Source organism: Ostrinia furnacalis, unplaced genomic scaffold (genome assembly GCF_004193835.3).
Source record: "Ostrinia furnacalis isolate ACB-3 unplaced genomic scaffold, ASM419383v2 OfSCF1166, whole genome shotgun sequence".
NCBI lineage: Eukaryota > Metazoa > Arthropoda > Insecta > Lepidoptera > Crambidae > Ostrinia > Ostrinia furnacalis.
Window position 1 is genome coordinate 44,329 of NW_021131405.1, and position 18,786 is coordinate 63,114.

The following is an 18,786-nucleotide window of genomic DNA, read 5'->3' on the forward strand; positions in this document are numbered from 1 at the left end:
ACCGATTTTGCATTTATCCATATTTAACTTTATGTTGATTTGTCGACATTTTTCTAAAACCTTGCGTAAACATTTATCATGATTTTCTTTATTATTTGCATAAATTAATAAATCATCAACAAAAAGAATAACACCCTGTATATCAACAAAGTAATCGTACAACTTTTTGTGAAATATTTCTGATGCTGAAGTAATACCAAATGGCATAGTTAAAAATTTGTACCTACCGAACGCAGTGTTAAACGTACAGAGGTCTGTAGACTCCTCATTTAACTTCACTTGATAAAATGATTGTTTAGCATCTAACGTACTGAAATATTTTGCTCCTGATAGGTTTGCTGTTATCTCTTCTAATGTAGGTAATTTAAAATGTTCACGTTTAATTGCTTTATTCAAATCTTTGGGATTTAAACATATACGTAAATCACCATTAGCTTTCTTAACCACTGTCATACTATTTACCCATTCGGTTGGCCCTTGTACTTTAGCAATAATTCCCTGATCTACCATTTCATCTAACTTTTGTTTCACTTTGTCTCTCAAGGCTATAGGTAATTTGCGCGGCGCATGCACCACGGGGCGTGCGTCATCACGCAACTGCATTTTATATTCGCCGGGAAGGCAACCAAATCCCTCAAATACATCTTTATAATGTTTTAATATATTTGTGCTAGACACCTCACTCTGCAAACTGGCAATACGTTTTACTAAATTTAACTCTTCGCAAGATATCCTCCCTAACACTGGCGGAGAAGCCACATCCACTATAATGAAATCTAATATATACGAGTTATCTTTGTGAATTACTTTTAACATGCACTTTCCTAAAACCTTAATCGAATCACCTGAATATCCTACTAATTTTACATTTGATTCAGATATTTTATCGACTCGTAAACCTATTTTCAGTGCATATTTTATAGGTAAAACGTTCACATCAGCTCCAGTGTCCAGTTTGAATTTAATTAAGCAATTATTAATTTTAAATTATTATTATTATGTTTGTACGCTTTGGAGCTCACGGGTCAAAAGTGGCCCGGTCCTTTATAAGGCTTGCGTGGGGATACAGATCCAACACGTAGAGGCCGTTTAAAGCGCAAAATAATCGACAAAAGTGAAAGTGGTGCACATGCTGGATCTAGTCTCTGACTATATCATGGATTATTATTATTATTATTATTATTTTTAGTAACACTGTATAATCGACGTACCTGGTCCGAATTATCCTCCCGTATCGTATACACCCGCCCACGAAACATTCTCGCAAAATGATTAGGCTTATTGCACTTATTGCACCGCTGGCCGTATGCTGGACACCTTACTTTATCATTTTCGTGACTTAATCCACAATATTTACACTTTGAGGTAGACGTACGCACTGCACGATACGGTTGTCTGTTTGAATCCGATGACGTCATCGCTGGACGGATTTTGTTTCCCTGTGACTGCGCGGTACGAGCGCGGGCGCCGCTCGCCGCCTGGCAAGGGCAAACTTGACCGTTATAACTCGCTCTGCGCCCCCGCTGCTGAACCATGTGTATTTCCTCTTCGATCTGATGAACATTCCTCTCTTGGTATCCCCCGTCCTCCTGCTCCGTTTTTATTTTTCCCGCTTGCGCCCGAGACATTTCTGCAATCCGACATATGTCCAATGCTTTCTTTAGTGTGAGTTCAGATTCTCTCAAAAGCCGTTCTCTTAAGGCATCCTCTCTTAGCCCACATATAAGCCTATCCTTGATGAGTTCATCCTTGAGATCCTTCAACTCGCAAGTGGCCGCTAGCTTGTTCAACTCGAAAACGTATTGTTCTACACTTTCGTTTTCTAGCTGATTACGTGTAAAAAATCTGTGTCGTTCAATCATTAGGTTTTTCTTCGGCAAGAAAAATAAATCAAACTTCTCCAATAATACCTTCACAGATTTAGGTCTCTCATCTCCGAACTGCTCATAAACGTCGCGGCACTTTTCACCAATTATGTGAAGTAAAATACTCACTTGAACATCATCAGGCTTAGTATCCAATTGGCAAGCTTTGAAGTAGATTGAAAACGCACTTTTCCATTTCGTCCACTGTCTATTCAAATTTCCGGACGTTACACTCAAAAGGTCATTTTCAAAATAAAATGGAGGAGGAGGTTGTAAATTAAGCATGCTTGATTGCATTTCTTACGGTTTTCACTACTTGATTTGTTTGTACAGTCTATTAATGTCACCACAAAAATTGAGTTTCTTCTTTTTACTATTATTATTATTTATTGATAAAGGTACACCAACAGCAAAACACATTTAAGACATTCACAGTATACAACACATATTGGGGTTTTAGTTTAAATATGTTGCCAATTACAGGTATACACAACAATTTCCAAAACATTGCAGCTTATTAGAATAGAATNGGAGAGATGGCGCTGCCGTCACGGTTCACATCGAGCTCCACAAAAAATATACTTAAAAATAGATAATTACGCTAAGTTAGGTGTTTGATAAGTGAATTGTGTGTACAAACGGACAATGACTGTGTGTGAGTGTTATATTGATAAACAAACTGAGCTTTCTGCAAAAAAAACGAGTGCAAAATAACGACTTTCAATTGACAAATATCAGTGGAATTAACAGTAAAACCAAGTGAACTCAAAAACGTTATGATAGTGACCCAATGACTGTGTACAATACCGCAAATATTTATCGGGATACAGTGAGAATAAATGATTTAAATTCAAGAAAACACAAACGTAAACAAAAGTGGACGGTTGACTATTTCAAACTCGAACTAGTGTGACACGATATTGACTCTTACTGCTATAATATTAGAAGTTGAAATCGTATGACCAGAGCAACTATTTTACTCGATCACGCCATCTATTGACGAGTAGTCAAGTTGTGCTGTCAGTTGTCACAGCATTTTTATAGTCAAGAATTTACAGTGCCATCTAGTGCTGAGTGGCAGAACTTTTACAAACGCCCTATAACTTGACGTTACTCTTAAATTCACCCAACATCTCAAGTGCTCGCTGGCGCAATAGCACGGAGTGGGGTCTGATATCAACAGACCTGTGGATCGAATCTCACTACAGAAAATATTTTTGTTTTAAAAAATGGCAAGCACATCGAAACAAACGACATCAAATAACAAAAAGATATCTTCGGCGCATACAGTACTTTGTAATAAGTGTAAATCTTACGTCGGCAGGAAAGATACAGTTCTATGTACTGTATGTAATAATCACTACGAATTTGACTGCCTGGGGCTATCTGAGAAACTATACCGCTTAATGGACTCGGCGAAAAAGCAAACCTGGAAATGTCCGCCATGTACCAAGTCGAAAAAAAATACTACAATAAATCCAACGGAGCAGCAAAACATTACATATAGAAAAAACAAATCACTAACAAGTAAACAAGGACAACAAAATGCTACAAAAAACATTTCACCAAAGCCTGAATTGATTAATGTGTTCTCACCGCTACCAGTTATATCAGAAAACAATTCCATTGTCCTTGATAATACTAGCACTCCAATAGAAAGTGATTTATCAGAAAACTCATATCTGATTACGGAAAGACTGTCAAGGAGCGCTGAACACACAGTGCTTAGTGACAAAACTACAGAAAATGAGTTACAAGAAGTACGAGAAAAAGTTGAGCTCCTAACAACAGAACTGACATCTACTCGATTTGAATTAGAAAACACTATTCTGGAAAATGTTGAACTGAAGAGGTGTGCAGCTAAATTGACCAAAGAAGTACAAATGCTCAAGAATATATGTAAAACTCCTCAAAAAGAAGAAAGCTACACTCGAAAAAAGAGACATTCTCTTACGTCTTTTGACTTCTTCACACCGCAAAGACCTAATATTACAATAGAAAATCAAGCAATCCATAACTCAGAAATCGCAACACTTGAAACTAAAATTAGCGACTTGCAACAAACTCTAGAAAAAGCCAATAAGGAGATAAATGGCTTGAATCTACAAATAAAGGATCTTCAGCAGAAAGTAATAGCTAACAACTACTGTTCAAATAAAGAAGTACTCAAGAATAAAGAGGATGACGCATCTATTACTATCCAACTTACAGAAAAGAGTCGAAGAAAACCACAGATCCACATATTTGGTGGTGAACTAGTACGTGGAATAAGTCAGAAGATCATACGAACCAGACGTGATAAATGGAACGACATCTACGCTATGCAAAGCTTTATCAAACCGTATGCTTCTACTACACAGATATTAAAGGGATACGATCAACTTAAACTACATAAAAATGATATTATTGTGTTGTCTGTAGGTGCTAACGACAAAAATCCATATAAATTAATAACAGAACTGTGTAATGCACTATCTTACCTTAAAGAATATAAACTATTCCTGTTAAGTGTGCATGAAAATCCCTACTTAAATGTCTCTAAATTAAATTATGACCTCGAAATGATTGTAAAAAATTATTCTAACTGTAAGTTTGTAAATATTGGAAATCAGCAAATAAAAGATACTTCATTACTTGACATAATCTGCATGAAACTTAACATTGAAATTGACTATATTAAATATGACGAGGAATTTATTAAAAACTTGACTAGAACGCGAAAACGTTACTGTCAAATGGGACAAAATAATAACGCTACGATAAAGCAAACTGATACTAATACAGGAAAGGTCCGTAGGTACAGAATAACAGACTTCTTTCCTAAAAAAAAACAAATTAAAGTCTTAAATACAAGTCCAACTGTAGAAATAAACACTAGTCTTTCGAAAAACAATATGATTTCACCTCTCCAATCAAATAATAAGCAGTTTTTTCGGTCATAAAAATGATAAATTAATCCTACTACATCAAAACATAGCTGGAATACTAGGCAAACGTGATCTCTTTCTAGTGACTTTAGAAGAATTAGAAAAAAGTTATAATAAAGTTGATATTATATGCCTCTCTGAAACTTTCATGAGACTGGGTCATGAAAGTAACTTACATTTGCCAAACTATGAACTCGCTGAAACATATTGTAGGAAAAATCAAAAGCGTGGTGGAGTTTGCATTCTCTGTAGAAATGGATTAGAATATAAAAAACTATCTTATGTGAAAGACATGTCTGAAGAAAAACATTTTGAATGTTGTGGAATAGAAATCCCAATACACAAATGCATAGTCATTTGTTTGTATAGAGTTCCTGATAACACTAAGGCGATCTTGGATGAATTTCTTTACAATCTGAATAGACTTCTTAGCAAGCTCAAAACAAAAGTTAAAAAAAAAGTTATACTAACAGGGGATTTCAATATTAACATGATAAAGGACAGCCAAATCTGTAGGGATTTCATGAGTCTGCTGCAAAACTATGGCTATATATCACACGTAACTGAACCAACTAGGCAACTTTCTTGTATAGATTTGATAATTAGCAACATACCTGATGCTTACTGTAAAATACACCATCTTGGGTTATCAGATCATAACACAGCCCAATCGTTAGAGGTTCCAATAAATGGCAAATTCAATCAAATTAGTCATTACTTTATCTATAAGCGAGACCTCAGTCCTGAAAATATCACTAAACTTAATGAATGCCTACAAAGTCTATCCTGGTCCGAGATCTATACAGAAATGGATATAAATAAAGCATTTGATAGTTTCCATGACCTCCTTACTTTGTTTTATAATTTATGCATTCCAATTAGAAGGATAAGAGTAAACTTAGGGCAGAGAAAGAGTCGCTGGATAACTAAAGGTATACGTTTATCGTGTAAAACGAAGCGACTACTTAGATTCTCCTACTATAAAAAGCGAACTATTAACCTCAAATTTCGATACCAAAATTATGCATCCGTTTTGAAAAAATGCATAAATAGGGCGCAGAAAAATAATAACACTAAACATATTAGAAACAGTACCAACACTTGTAAAGCATCTTGGGCCTTAATAAAAAATACGAAGAACTCAAAATTGAACCACATAAAACAGGTAAAACACGACGGCAAAATGATCTCTAACCCAAAAGACATAGCAAACTGTTTCAATGATTACTTTGTGAAATTGGGTGAAAATATTAATAATATGACAAAGGTGTTAGGGAAGACTAACGACTATATCCAGCATGTAAATGACACTTTTTTTCTATATCCAACTGACACTGACGAAATAAAGACTATAATTGGCAAACTAAAAAATAGAAATTCGGTAGGATTTGATGAAATCCCTACAAACATAATTAAAGATACCAAAACCACTATCTCGCCTGTGTTAAGTTATCTAATTAACTTATCCTTCTCACAGGGAATTTTTCCGGAAAAATTAAAAACAACAATTATTAAACCTATCCATAAAACTGACGAAACTGATATCATAGACAACTATAGACCGATTGCCTTAGTTTCTGTCTTATCTAAAATAATGGAAAAAGCCATGTCTTCTAGATTGACTAACTTTATCCATAAACAAAAAATTCTGAGTACAAATCAAAACGGCTTTCAAAAAGGTAAGTCTACAGTGCTGGCTACTTTCAATCTTTTAACCACAATTATGGATCATGTGGATAAATCTAAGGAAGTAACGACAATCTTTTTCGATATGAGTAAAGCATTCGATTATGTATCTCATGAGCTACTTCTATCAAAATGTGAGGAATATGGTTTTAGAGGAAACATGCACAATTGGCTAAAAACATACCTGAGTGCAAGATTGCAATATGTAGAAATTAAAAAACTCGACAAATACCTCAACGAAACAACGTATAGNAGTTTATTGTAGAAACATTTGACAGTTCAATATAAATTGATTTCAGTATACCCACAATGTGTAGTAAAAAATAAAAAAAAAACAGGATGTACATGACATGACACAGTGATTATTTTATATAATAAATCCCAAATCATCAACAGTTAAATACAGCACTGGCCCATTTATTGTCCTGAAGCAGTGGTAGGGTTAATACTGGACGTGTAAAAGTGCTTTTTTTAAGCCTATTTACAGAAATAAATGAGTTTTAATGAGTTTTTTTTTAATAATATGATACAATGCGACCAAAAATCGTAATTTGCAGGTAATTTAAAATTAATTAAGACCAGAACGAAGTGTCTTTTTAGAAAAGCTGTGATTTCGAATTATTGGGGAATGGTGTCAAATTGCCTATAATATGACGACGAGATTATCCAGGCAGCAGCATAAAATACCTATTTATTTAAGTATACAACATACAACAAAGTAAAACTTGCATGTATTTGAAATCAACTGAAAGGTACAACATAAACTCAACATCAATCCAAAGGCAAAACTCCAAACACATCCCATAAGTAAGTTAATAAACATAAAATTTGAATTCTCGGATTTGAAACGACGTGGATTTAGAAGCACCACCCTGTATGTACGGTGTAGACATCAGAATAATTGTTTATTGCAAAATGGGCTTTATTCCAATGACATAAGATGTCACGGATCACGGTGTTTGCTGTGATGTGATTTCGACTGTAGCACCTGGGGTCCTACTACGCACGACGCATTTCTCCGTAAAAAAATGATTAAAATGCAATCCGGCGACTTGGCCCGTGGACTAAGCTAAAGTGGACCAAGTCGCTGAAGGACTCAATAAAATAAGTAAATATTACAAGCTATGGAAATTAAATCATATTTAAAATAATAATAAATTAGTCATTCATATTTCTACTTATTTTGGTACCTACAGCAGTACTTTCTGGAAACCATAAAATAGACCAGACGACTGACATGATTCTACATAATTTCATAAATTATTTTTTTGTAATATTATGTTTACTCTATAATGTATCTAGTTATTGACATTATGTAATATCTCTATATTGGCTTAATTAAAATAATATTTTTTATGTAAGTATATCCTAGCTGTCGATATTGTTGAGCAAAGTCGACCCCCTCATATCTGCATTAAACTGAACGACATTCTAAGATTGCTCTTTCTTTTATTATAAGGGTTCCGTACTTATATGAAGTCTGCAGGGCCTAGTGGTTTGCATCTCGGACTGTGATTAAGCAGTTGCGGGTTCGACTCTCACATGGAGCGCTGATAACATTAATGTGGCGGTTTCATAGGTTTCTGCCGTATACTAATATGGTCTAGCTAGTAGTTCATGTTGCAGATAAAAAAGACAGAAATTCATGTATGAAAAAGACACCAATGCAAGTTCTACAGGGTCTTTAGGCATTTCGTACCACGACTCGGACCGCGGTCCGGTAGATTTCCAATGACTAATTATGCTTGTAAATTTTTAAAACGGGACTATTCCCACCTCTCGTTCCCACCGCTGCAACGCCTGTGTAGCCAGGATCTACAGCTTGACCGCCAATATCAACCCAACCTGTGCAGGTCAAGTTTGTCCCAGTACATTTTTGAAAGAAAAACTTAAAAAAATGCCTTATAATGCAGTACAGACCCCCAAAACCATTCCACCTCGTGCAGAGGGAGAAAAAATAACATTATACAGCGATATTTCCCCGGTTTAATAGCCGGGAGCAAACCAAGATTTATTTAGTCTAATAACGCAAATGTGGGCAGAGTGAGCGAGATACAACATCTACATCATCCTAAAACAAGATGGGAGACGTTCCTTTTCTCTTTTACAACCTTTTTGAGGGAATAGTATAGGTACGAGTGTTGTGCCTTTGGGAACACCTTGGGCTAAGTGGTGTGCCTTGGCGAATACCGATGTGATAGAGTTAATAATTATGATTGGCCATCATTTTATTGGTATCCTTTATTAGTTAACCGTAGAGTAAAACATTAAGTCATAGTTGCACCTCCTTAACCGTACTCATACAAAAAAATATCGCGTTGAGACCCGTTTCTCTATTTTACAAGAAAACAATGTTTGAACTAACTAAACCGCAAAAAGGATACGATCTTTCAAACTCGAATCATTCACACAAACAATTGTAGCAGTTAGAAAACAAACGTCCAGTTCTAACTCAAGAACTAACTATCTAGATCTGACTAATTAAAGTTAACCAAGAAAGCAGTAAGTTAACCGATCGCATGGTAATTGTAACCTGTGTCCTAACCGGGAATCGAACTGATACCGCATCGCCTTAATTAAATGGCCAAACGAACATTCGTATGGTGTTTTGATGGCATCTACGGGTTGGTTAACGAATTTCAATTTTAAGGCCAAGGGGCAGGGTTTAGAATTGAGGCAGGGAAGTTTTTCTGCATTGCACGCTTAGGGTTAGTACCGCATTTTTATTTTATCTGCCGGGTTAGAAGAAAATTTTATTAACTTGGTTAAATAAAATAAAAATAAAAAAGAGCGAATTTGTTAATTCACGTCGAAGGGTAACTCCGGGCATTTGTAAATACCTAAGTACATATACAGGGTGGAAACGATAAGTGATCTCACTGGACTATTTCTAAACTGTACAAGATATGTAGGAAGATGGAAAAATTGAATTTTTGGATAGATCCAATTTATTCTGTAAGCTATTGTTGATACCGTTAGATAGAGCTCGTGAAGCACTTTTAGGATCAGTAACTAGGTTTTTGATATCTTATGTAGTTTTTAATATTATGTGACTTTACCAAAGGTATGGAAGCTGGAAACATTGAATTTTCAGATAGTTCCAGTTTATTCTGTAACCTATTATTGGTACCGTTTGAAAGAACTCGTGAAGCACTTTCAGGATCAGTAACCAGTTTTTCAATATCTTGTATAGTTTAGAAATAATCGAGTGAGATCACTTATCGTTTCCACCCTGTATAAAAAAAGTATTGTAAATTTGCAGTTGTTAAAATTTACCACATCTACAAAGTGGACCGACGACCTCAAAGGTAGCAGGAAGGCGTTTGATGCAGGCTGCTACCAACCGGGCGATGTAGAAGTCATTGGGCTCAAATGATGGTGATGTTCAAGATGTTATAAATAAATATCTTGTTGTATTAATGCCTCCTTTATTTCTATAAATACATAGATAAAAATCTAAGGTACCATTAAGCTAATATGACCTTTAACGTAAAAAAGCGTGCTGTAAAAATAAACTTCACAATACCTCCCACCATTTAATTTTCATACAACATCATTAACAACAAAGTATCGTTTCATTTTATTCCTGCTCATCACTATGGCAACCCTAATTGTTCTGCCGCAGACAAAACCTCCATCCAAAATTTGACTTTATTCTCTAACCAATAGGCTTTAAACTTCTTTGCATAGTTCCTAAAGGAATTACTCCATTAAGAGTCCTAATCTAGAGAACTGAGCGTGGAATTTTTCTGCGCAAGTTTTTGGACTTTATGTTCCACAGTTTAGAGTTAAATTTCGCTTGGCAGATTAGGGTATTGGGAATGTATTTCTGGATGTCTCAAATTACAAGGTTAGTAAGGATAAACCGGTATAAACCGGTTTTATGATTTTCTTCGGGAGCTGATGGATTTCAATATGGAAAAGTGTTTATTGATTGCTAAGATATCGCTCGAGATCTTTGGAAGTTGAGTCTTAAAATCTTGGGTATGGTTTAAAAGATTGATTGTAATGTACCTAGAATTTTATTAAGGTGATTTAGCTAAGCTATTTTTTTATTATTATATTAGTAACCAGCTGACCCGGCGAACTTTGTACCGCCAATATTAAGTTGTATCAGTGTGGCAAATTAATGCTTTGAGTTTGAAAGAAAGAAAGAAAAAACATTTGTTTGGTACCAAAAAATAAAAACAATAAGTACCTTCAATCAACTTAAAAAGTTTGGCTATTCTGCTACTTTGAGTGAGTTTCTTGAGCTGCTTCTTCTCAGCACTGGCCCATTTATTGTCCCGAAGCAGTGGTAGGGTTAATACAGGGACGTGTAAAAGTGCTTTTAAAAAGCCTACTTGCAATAACCTCCTCCTTTTTTGAAGTAGGTTAAAAATAAAATGAGTTTTGGTTTTACTCTTCAATTCAAGTAACCCAAGTCAAGTACCTACCCAACACCATAATTTATTCACAAGATTCCTACATCAATACACCGAATGCGAGTTAATCATCTAATCACACTGGTCTCATTAAAGGTGAATTAGTCTATCAGGCACATAGTAGGCCCATACTATAGCTACACCATGATTTAATGGTAATTAGTGTGACGTGTCAATTTGCATCGATTTAGAAGCGATATACGAATGGATGTAGTTTACGTAGATACTAGCTTTCCGTCCGCGGCTTCGCCCGCGTGGAATTTTGTCTGTCACAGAAAAACTTTATCGCGCGCGTCCCTGTTTCAAAAATCGGGATAAAAACTATCCTATGTCCTTTCCCGGGACTCAAACTATCTCTATGCCAAATTTCATCAAAATCGGTTTAGTGGTTTAAGTGTGAAAGCGAGACAGACAGAGTTACTTTCGCATTTATAATATTATACGAGGGGTGGCTGAAAAGTTCGCGGCTGAAAAGGTACTTAGCGATGAGTAATTAGCTTGTTACTCATGTCACTAGTTGCGACACTCAGTAGTATTATAAAAAGCAATCACTAATTAACTTTGCACTGATAGTTCAATTATCTATCGAACAAATGACATCACCATGTCCGGCGAATCTGGAGATTTGCGGAATTTCGACACCGCGCGCGCGCCGCGGACATAATTCCTCGTAAAGAAGGAAAATAGACCGAAAGACATTTTAGAAGAGAAGTCATCGGTTGATGAATAAATTTTAAAGGGCCCGGCTATTTTAACACGGACGAGAGACCTGTGAAAACGACCCCCGCAGTGTCACGATACTGAGCGAAGGAAACGTTCAAAAGTCGAAAAAATTGTTCCGGCCGACCAAAGAATTAAATCGTGGCAGATAGCTGAAGAATATTTCTTTATGTTCGCGAGGCTATTGTACAGAAATGACGTGGGAAACTGACACGCGGATTGCTCTTTCTGCAAGACAACGCGCCCGTTCACGCCGCACGTGTTGCGAGGCCAAGTCCTGAAAGACACCGGGTTCTCAGAGATTAGACTAGACCTACCTTAGAGCCAAGACCTATTACCTAGCGATATTTTCCTGTTTTTTGATTTAAAAAGGACTAACGGGGCCGGAGATATGCAGATGACAACGAAATTAAAGCTGAAATTTTTTTTGGGTGGGTAAAAGGCATTGTATGCGAGATTTAAGAAATGTGTTTCACTCGAGGGAGATTATACTACAAAATAAAAAATAGAAACCATTTATTTTATTTCATTAAGTATCTTAGGCCGCGGACTTATCAGCCGGCCCTCGTAGTATCGATTATTATCGATATAGACTAAAACCCGTATTCACAAACGAGGCTTGCTAGCAACAAATCGAACGCACAGCGTTTAATAGAGCTCTGTGATTGGTTCGTGTGTCACCCTGTGCGTCCACGCGCACTGTGAGACTATGTTCTCAATGATTCCGCAAATAAATGCAGACAAAACCGCAGGCTAAGACTAGGCGCAGACCACCGATTTTAATTTGTATGAAGAATCGGCCAAATCAAATCGGTGAAATGTACGCACTTCCATACATGCCCATACTGATCAACTGCCCGACTAAATCGGCCGACGAAAAATCGATGGTCTGCGCCTAGGCTAATTGTATCCCAAATTCCATATACAGGGTGTTAGCCATACCTTGTATAGACTAGTCTAGAGTTTAGCCAGCCTATTCCAGGCTCAATTAATACCTAAAACCAGACCCAGACATGTGCCTTGCGGACGTGTCTTGTACCTCAGGTCGACAGCAACATTGTTTGGACGAAGCCTGGGGCAAGACACAATAGTAACAATATTGATCAAGAAGACGGCTTTATTGCGTAAGAAATAAGAGCTATTTTTCCAGGGTGGTTAAAGGTGATCTCTTCCTGACTGAAGGTAAACACAGTGATGGTAAAAAATTCTTAAAATGATTTCGTTCGTTTCAGCCGAAAGACGTCCACTGCTGGACAAAGGCCAAGATGATTTAATAATCCTTTAATATGCTTATTATGATTCCGTGCAGGGTAGTTGAACGGGAAGCATGGTCGATCTGTTTTAATGGTTTCAATTTATTATTTAATGGACTTTAATGTACAAATTTGGTGTTATTTTGTGTTCTAAAGTGCAGTGAAGTGATAAATTATAAAAAACATTGAAATACTTCGAATTTGAGCGCGCATCGAGTGTCGAGTGGGTTGTCGTATGAACAACCCGCTTTGGACCCGGTGGCGTCTCGAAACCTGCTTACGGGCATACTTAACTCCACGGAATCCATGAAAAATCAATAGAACTGAAACACCCACGTTCTATTGATAACTTTGTCAATTATTTTTCACTCGACATTGGCAGAAATAAACCTCCCAGAGAGGTTTGGTTGCCACAATAAAAAAAAAATGCTTATTATACAACCGGCAACATTATTAGATTTTAAGCAGTTAATTTCAATTAAAGACAATAAAAAAGTCTCAATTACTATGACGATGAATGAAAATGTTTATTAAATATTACATGACTACTAGAACTCATTGTACTAACTCTAAGCTATCTTAAAACTGAGTTAACTATAATTCAAGTATGTATGAGTTATTTACTCGTAAACATAAAAAAATCTCCATCACACCTTTTAAGTAAGACATCTGTATATTTAACTAACAAAACCCCGTTTTAAAGCAATCCAAAAAGCATTAAGGAAGTTAAAACGATAACCATCCATTTAAATGAAAACCAGAACTCGCAAAATCGATTTAAAATTTTAACCGCTACTTTATCACCCACGTATGAAACGCAGAAAACAAACAATAAACGAAAAATATATTGCGAAAACATGACTTAATCGTTATTTAACGTTAACGTTACGTCGGTAAATGTTTGTCGAGACATAACGGGTTGTAACGACTCGGAGCAGGTGATGCGGAGAACAAAACACCCTGTATGTGAGATCCTTACATTGGAGGACATGGAAAGGGAACACATATAACAAAAAACAAAACTAAGCCTATGTATCCCATGAGCCAGAAGACGTAGTGTGGCAGGCCTGTCACAACGTGGAATGACGATCTTGTGAAGGTTGCGGGAGTACCTGGATGCGGGCAGCGCAGGCCCGGTCGTTGAATCCAGGTCTTTGTCCAACAGTGGACATCATTTCGCTGAAACGTACGAAATTATACCCCACACAATCCATCTGGCCTTGAGGAGTGTATCTAGGCCAAATCCTCCATTTACCTCTGGTAAATAATCTAGCTTATGATTATTATGGTCTTGTATCTGTAGTGGAGAGAGACTAACGCCCGTATTCACAAACGATGCTTGCTTAAGTGAAGCAGCAAATCGAACGCACAGCGTTAAATAGAGCTATGTGATTGGTTCACGTGTGACCCTGTGCGTCCACGCGCACTGTGAGACCACATAGTAATGTTTGTGAATTCGGGCGTAAATTAACTTATGATGATAATGATGATGGCTCTGGTTCTTACATTTTTATCAAGAAAAATAAATAATTCAAATTAATGAGAACGCGCTTTCAGCAAGCATATTGCATTAAAATAAATTTAACGTTTTACGATACTTAAAAGATATTCAAGATAATTTTGAATGCTCAAAACCCTTTCATCGCTTAATTAAATTCGCCAACATTATCATAAAAACTGATGCTTTTGATAAAACTTTTAACAAGCATAACCTTTTAATTTAACGAAATTATCAAAAAGTGCAGCGAAATATGCTAAAAGTTAAAATATTTATATAAATTATTAACTCGATGTCAACGCCACAAGTAATTAAGTTAAAAAATGGTTTTAATTTGCTTTCCAAAATCTTAATTATACTAACTAAAGACAAGGATGAAAAAAATGGAATAACTGCTAAAATGCGATCTTTCCCGATTGTTTATGAAATTGTGCGTGAATAATTGTAGTTTTCGACAATTTATTAATAAAAGGTGAAATAAAGATTAGCTTGCTTTCAACAGATTAAACCTCGCTTAGTCATAAAACTAAAATCTTTTACACACATTTATGATAGTGCACTCACACGCATTATAATTAGTACACAAATAAATATCATGATATTAATAGCAATTTAATTTGACCTTCACTGGTTGGGTTTTTTTTTATTGGCGGTCAAGCTGTAGATCCCGGCTACACAGGAGTTGCAGCGGTGGGAACGAGAGGTGGAAGTAGTCCCGTTAGCGATTTTATTTTATTTGAACGTTCCAACTCCCATTGTATATCTAAAAAAGTAAAAAAGTGCACCTAACCTTGCTCGCAAGTATATAAACACGTCCCACACGAAAATTTACAATCAGAGTTATCGTTGTAGGATTTTATTTGAATAATTTATGGAGCATCGCGGCTCATGCCCGCGATCTTATCTAGTAAATTGCTCACACACCCCCCTTAAGGCCGCCTTGGAGGTGTGAAGGTGTGGAGATATTTTTTTAACAGTGTTATAAAAATATCCCGATATAATATGCGCAGTTTTATAGCCTGACAGAAAACTTGAACGGGGTAAATCTCGTAGTTCCTCTTTCTGGGTTTGACGCAGACCGTCACGTTAGCATTTCGTCACGAAATTAAAAAACGGTCCCATTCGCATTCGGTCCTATTCGCAATTGGTCCCATTCACATTCGGTCTTATTCACATTCCGTCCCATTCGCATTTTGTCCCCTTCGCAGAATGGTCACACGCAGATAAAGTTAATTTTTGAAACAATAGTTCAACTTGTTTGTTGAAAAAGTGCGATCATTTTGCGAATTTAACCGAATGCGAATGGGACGGAATGCGAATGGGACCGTTTTTTAATTGGTGACGAAATGCGAATAGTACGGCCTGCGTCAAACCCTTTCCCCTTTATTATGGTACTGTATTCTTTACCTACAAGGGAGAAGCTCTTGGCTTGCATCTCACCTGATAGTAGGTCAGCCATATCAAAAGATCACTAAGTTCCTTGCGCTGCTTCTTCTCAGCACTGATCCATTATTGTCCAGAAGCGGTAGGGTGTAAAAGTGCTCTTTAAAAGCATATAGAAAACTAATAATCTATGAATTTCTAATTTCAGGCCGAAGGTGGAAGCGAGCTTCGCCTTCGATTCGTAAAACATTATAAATTCTGTTAACATTGTTATTATGGCGACAGACTTGGGCAAGATGGTGTAAGCTAGCAAGCGGACTTAGAACTACGACCAACCAAACCGAGCAGAAATTTTGCCCACACTGGTAATCGAACCCTCAAATCAAACTTCTTGGTCTGAGGTCATATTTTTTATAATGCTTTCTAATGGGTTATTTGACCCCATAGTCAGATTATGAGCATCTAAATGCGTCTGTCTACAGCCGATCGGATGGTGCCCATTGAGGCATGAAATGATCTCATTTGACAGACAATTAAGCTTTTATATCTATAAAAAAGGTTTAAAATATGATCAAAATCGAGTAAAGGACAGACTGCAATCAAAGTATATCGTCGCAAGCTTCTAACTACACTATTTTGCAACTGCCAAAGAAAAAAATATACAAAACACGAAACTAAAACGATTTTTTTTGAAAAGATACGATCAACAGATGGTTCTGAGACTGACATTTTCAAAAACGTACCTAACTTCGCATATTTTTCATTATTTTTATCACCTAGCGTTTCAAATTTCTGCCTTCGTGTATAAAATTACAAATGTTGCCATACCAATAAAATTTCACACAAAGGTGTTGAAGCAAATGACAGTCTTTAACGCGAGCTGTAACCAGACTGTGCAGTCGCGAAATATTGTTAAACAAATTCATACAATTTTCAACTTTATTACACCGAATTAAGAACCACGAAACATCTTATTGCTCGTCATTGTACCGAGCGTAGGTCAGGTTATATTGCGTAGATCTTTGATAATAACCCTCAAATGTACACGCTAATTTCAACCCTAAAAGTTAGCGATGTGGCCCGAAAGACCCCAATGAGAAACAAAATATGCATGAAATGTAATAATTAAAGATACGGTACTGCGAATTCCCGAAGCGATGAAATGTATGATTGAAACAATTTCTGGGTAAAATCAGATTTTTACGGTTGATCTTACGTTGAGTTAATTATGCAGGTAGGAATGTTTATAATCGTATTCATGGCATTCTCGGGAATGAAATCTGCGTCTTGAAATTTAAGACCAAGATATTTTTCGAGTGTTATAATTAAAAAAATTCAGATTTACACTTACTTGGTTCGTTTCAAGTTGTTTGACGCAAATGCTTTCTTCAATCTAAATAAATAAACGGCTTACCTGTAACAAAGAAACAAAATCGTTATTGGAAATATAATACACAAAAATACATTTATTAATTGGATGATGTATTTGTGCCAAACATGTCACTCCCACTAAACCTAAATCATCAATACCATCAAAATAAAGATATCATTTCAACATTTGCCTTGCCTAAACAAAAAATATACAGCTCAATCGGCAGACACACCGGCCGCGCACAAAAAAAAAGAAAAATGACGTTTTTTAAAAAATATAACCACCATTTACCATCGTTAAAACGGCCGCAATATTTAAAAATAAAAAAGTCCGATCGCGCTCAACCTTCCAATGACAAATGTGGGTCACAGAGGCCCACCGCGAGAGATGTCAAACGCAGGATGCATTGTACGGTTGAAAAAAGAACAACACTATCGTGCGCTGCGGAGCTCGCTTTTAGAGATCTGCGCGGAAACTTTAAAGTTAAGCATTTTTTAAAGTATGCAACTAAACGTTTTGCGATTTTTCGCTTTGTTTTTTTAACGGTTGGACTTTTTCAGACCGGTTTTCAAAAGAGAACTAAATAGCTGGAAACTAGAGACGAATGTTGTCTCTTTGAATCTTATAAAGCGATTTTCTGTTACTTCGTCCGTTGGATTCGCTTTGTCATAGAAAAAGTTCATGTATATTCTAGAGAAGCAAAGAGGTGCAAGATATAAAAAGTAGCCTGGTTTTAATCAGTTTTTCAGATCGAATCTTAACTCTTACTAATATTATAAATGCGAAAGTTTGGATGTCTGGATGTTTGTTATTCTTTCACGCAAAAACTACTAAACGGATTTTTATGAAACTTTATAGAATTATTGTTTATAACCCAGAATAACATAAAGGCTATAATTTATGACAATCTGTGACAAACTAAATTTCACGCGGGTGAAGCCGCGGGCAAAAGCTAGTACATACATAAGTAGCATATTAAAGTAACTTGAATAAACACTAAAACGTGAATAGGCACTTACTTACAGGGCAGAACATCGGGTGTGATTGCGGTCAAATACCTGCCTTAATTCGCATAAAAAAGATACGGCACCCGTTATATCATAGCTATCTGTAAAGATATAGAAAAAACCCATCATATTATTCGACTAATTATCATTTCATTTTGTTCCATAAAGCTGACCACGGCCACTTAAAACGGGAAAAAGTTCCAACTTTATTCGATTCGGAATTGAAACCCAAGTAGAAAATTTTTACGTGGAATTTTTGAACGCGTGCAGCCGACGGGGCTATGAACAACCTGTCAGATTTCAATATTACGATGCAAGTCGACCACCGAGCATTTTAGGGTTAGATTTCGATTAAAGTTTGTGTTGTAACCCTTTTAATACTCAGTGAATGTTGTCCCTTATTTACATAACGTCGATAAGTAATGAAAAAAACATAAAAATTTAACAAGTGCCCAATCGAGGGTTAAACCACTGTATTTGTTTTAGATGATAGTATGCTAGCTAACTTTAGTGGTCGTGGAAAATTGAAATAACTGCCCCTTTTTTCATATTCAAAACAGCAGTCTGTGAACTAGTTTAAAAACACTGAAATGGAAAATTACTATTTCAAGCTAAATCTTTATTGTGTACCAATTTTAATGAAAACCACAG

At 36.2% G+C, this 18,786-nt stretch overlaps 1 protein-coding gene across 1 annotated transcript; it reads right to left on the reverse strand.

The window, feature by feature from the left end:
- Positions 1-1,211: 1,211 nt before the first annotated feature.
- LOC114351613 (uncharacterized) lies at positions 1,212-2,150 on the reverse strand (the record flags this gene model as incomplete). Its single annotated transcript, XM_028302893.1, has 1 exon — positions 1,212-2,150. A coding segment is annotated over exon 1 (939 nt), but the record flags the coding sequence as incomplete, so codon positions are not given.
- Positions 2,151-18,786: the final 16,636 nt, after the last annotated feature.